General features: G+C 68.3%; 1 protein-coding gene across 1 annotated transcript in view; it reads left to right on the top strand.

Moving 5' to 3' along the window:
- NACC1 (nucleus accumbens associated 1) overlaps window positions 1-2,037 on the top strand; it is a 6,693-nt gene that overhangs the window by 1,349 nt on the left and 3,307 nt on the right. Inside the window, exons 2-5 of the mRNA XM_026063844.1 lie at window positions 8-173; window positions 1,167-1,343; window positions 1,442-1,547; window positions 1,659-1,762. Coding sequence (XP_025919629.1) covers window positions 8-173; window positions 1,167-1,343; window positions 1,442-1,547; window positions 1,659-1,762 — 553 coding nt within the window. The remainder of the gene's footprint in view (window positions 1-7; window positions 174-1,166; window positions 1,344-1,441; window positions 1,548-1,658; window positions 1,763-2,037) is intronic.

Below are 2,037 nucleotides of genomic sequence, written 5' to 3' on the forward strand. Positions count from 1 at the left end.
CGACCAGACCAGCCCCGGCGGCACCTCCAGCGCCTACACGAGCGACAGCCCCGGCTCCTTCCACAACGAGGAGGACGAGGAGGAGGACGGCGGCGAGGAAGGCTCCGACGAGCAGTACCGCCAGATCTGCAACATGTACACCATGTACAGCATGATGAATGTAGGGCAGGCAGGTGAGGCCACGCCCCCTCTCCCGGGGGAGGGGCTTGAAAGGCTCCACCCACTGTGGGTGTGGCTGAGGGAAAGGGGTGGGCCTGTCTAAAACTCCGCCTCCCCTGAGGGTCAGGGCTGGATATGGGCTGGGGGTGCTTATGCTCCACCCCCAGGGGAGGAGCTAAAGGGGGTGGGGTCTAAGAGGCTCCACCCTGGGGTGGGGCTAATGTGGGTGGGGCTTGTGGTGTCCCACCCATGGGGGTGTGGCTTCAGGGGGGCTTTGAGGCCCCCCTCTAGGGTGGGGTCTGGGATGCTCCACCTCCCCTGGGGGTGTGGCTACACCAGGGGAGGGGCCTCCTGAGGCTCCACCCCTGGTAAGTGGCTGTAGGGGGTGTGGCCTGTGAGGCCCCACCTCCCAGAGGGTGGGGCTAGACTAGGGGCAGGGCCTTGTGGTGCTCCACCCCTGGGGGCAGAGGTTAAGGGAGGGTCACGGTCATCACGGGGCAAATTGAGCTGTGCCCGTGTCCCCATCCCATGTCTCCATGTGTCCCCATCCCGTGTCCCCATCCCGTGTCCCCACACCCATCCCATGTCCCCATCCCATGCCCCTTGCCCAATCCCATGTCTCCACGTCCCCACACCCATCCCGTGTTCTTGTCCCGTGTCTCCATGTCCCCCCTCCTGTGTCCCCATCCCGTGTCCCTTGCCCCATCCCATGTCCCCTGTGCTGCGTCCCCTGCCCCATCCCATGCTTCCATGGTGGCCCTTGCCCCATCCTACGTCTCCCTGTCCCCATGCCTGTCTTCTGTGCTCTGTGTCCCTTGTCCCGCCCCATGTCCCTGTGTCTCCTGCCCCTCTCCGTGTCCCTCTCCCTATCCCACGTCCCCGAGTCCTTGCCCCTGCCCCATGTCCCCTCGGGGATTCCTCCTCGTCGCCGCAGGAGGGGGCAGCGTGGGAGCCCGGGCGTCCGGGCCCTGCTGACGCCCTGTCCCCGTCCCCGTCCCCCTCCCCAGCCGCCGAGAAGGTGGAGGCGCTGCCCGACCAGGCCACCTCGGAGTCCCGCAACCGCGTCCGGGTGCGGCAGGACCTGGCCTCGCTCCCGGCCGAGCTCATCAACCAGATCGGCAACCGCTGCCACCCCAAGCTCTACGACGAGGGCGACCCCGCCGAGAAGCTGGAGCTCGTGACAGGTGTGGCCGGGGCGCGGGGCCGGGGTCCCTGCGGCCGGGGTGGGGGGGTCCTGGCTCCGCTGACCCCCCCCCCCAAATCTCCCCCCGTCTCCCCCCAGGCACCAACGTCTACATCACGCGGGCGCAGCTGATGAACTGCCACGTGAGCGCCGGGACGCGGCACAAAGTCCTCTTGAGGCGGCTCCTGGCATCCTTTTTTGACCGGTGAGTCGGGCCTGGACCCCCGGGTCCTCCTCCCATTTTGGGGTCCCGTTTTGGGGGAGGGGGGAGGCCGGACACCTGGGTTCTCACCCCGGCGCTTTGCCCCTTTGCCAGCAACACCCTGGCCAACAGCTGCGGCACGGGCATCCGCTCCTCCACCAACGACCCCAGCCGGAAGCCGCTGGACAGCCGGGTCCTGCACGCGGTGAAGTGTGAGTGCCGGAGGGGACGGGGCCACCGAAGGGACCCCAAAGGATGGGGGAGACCCCAGGGGAAGAGGATCGGGGGGACGGGGGAGACCCCAGGGTTTTGGGACCCCAAGGGAGCAGGGGATGGAGGACCCCAGGGAGAGGGGACGCCCCGTGGACAGGAGACCCAAGGGATAGGGGACAGGGGAGACCCCAGGGGAAGAGGATTGGGGGGGACGGGGGAGACCCCGGGGGTTTTGGGACCCCAAGGGGGCAGGGGATGGAGGACCCCAGGGAGAGGGGAC

This window comes from Apteryx rowi, unplaced genomic scaffold (genome assembly GCF_003343035.1).
Source record: "Apteryx rowi isolate R43461 unplaced genomic scaffold, aptRow1 scaffold_2018, whole genome shotgun sequence".
Classification (NCBI taxonomy): Eukaryota; Metazoa; Chordata; class Aves; order Apterygiformes; family Apterygidae; genus Apteryx; species Apteryx rowi.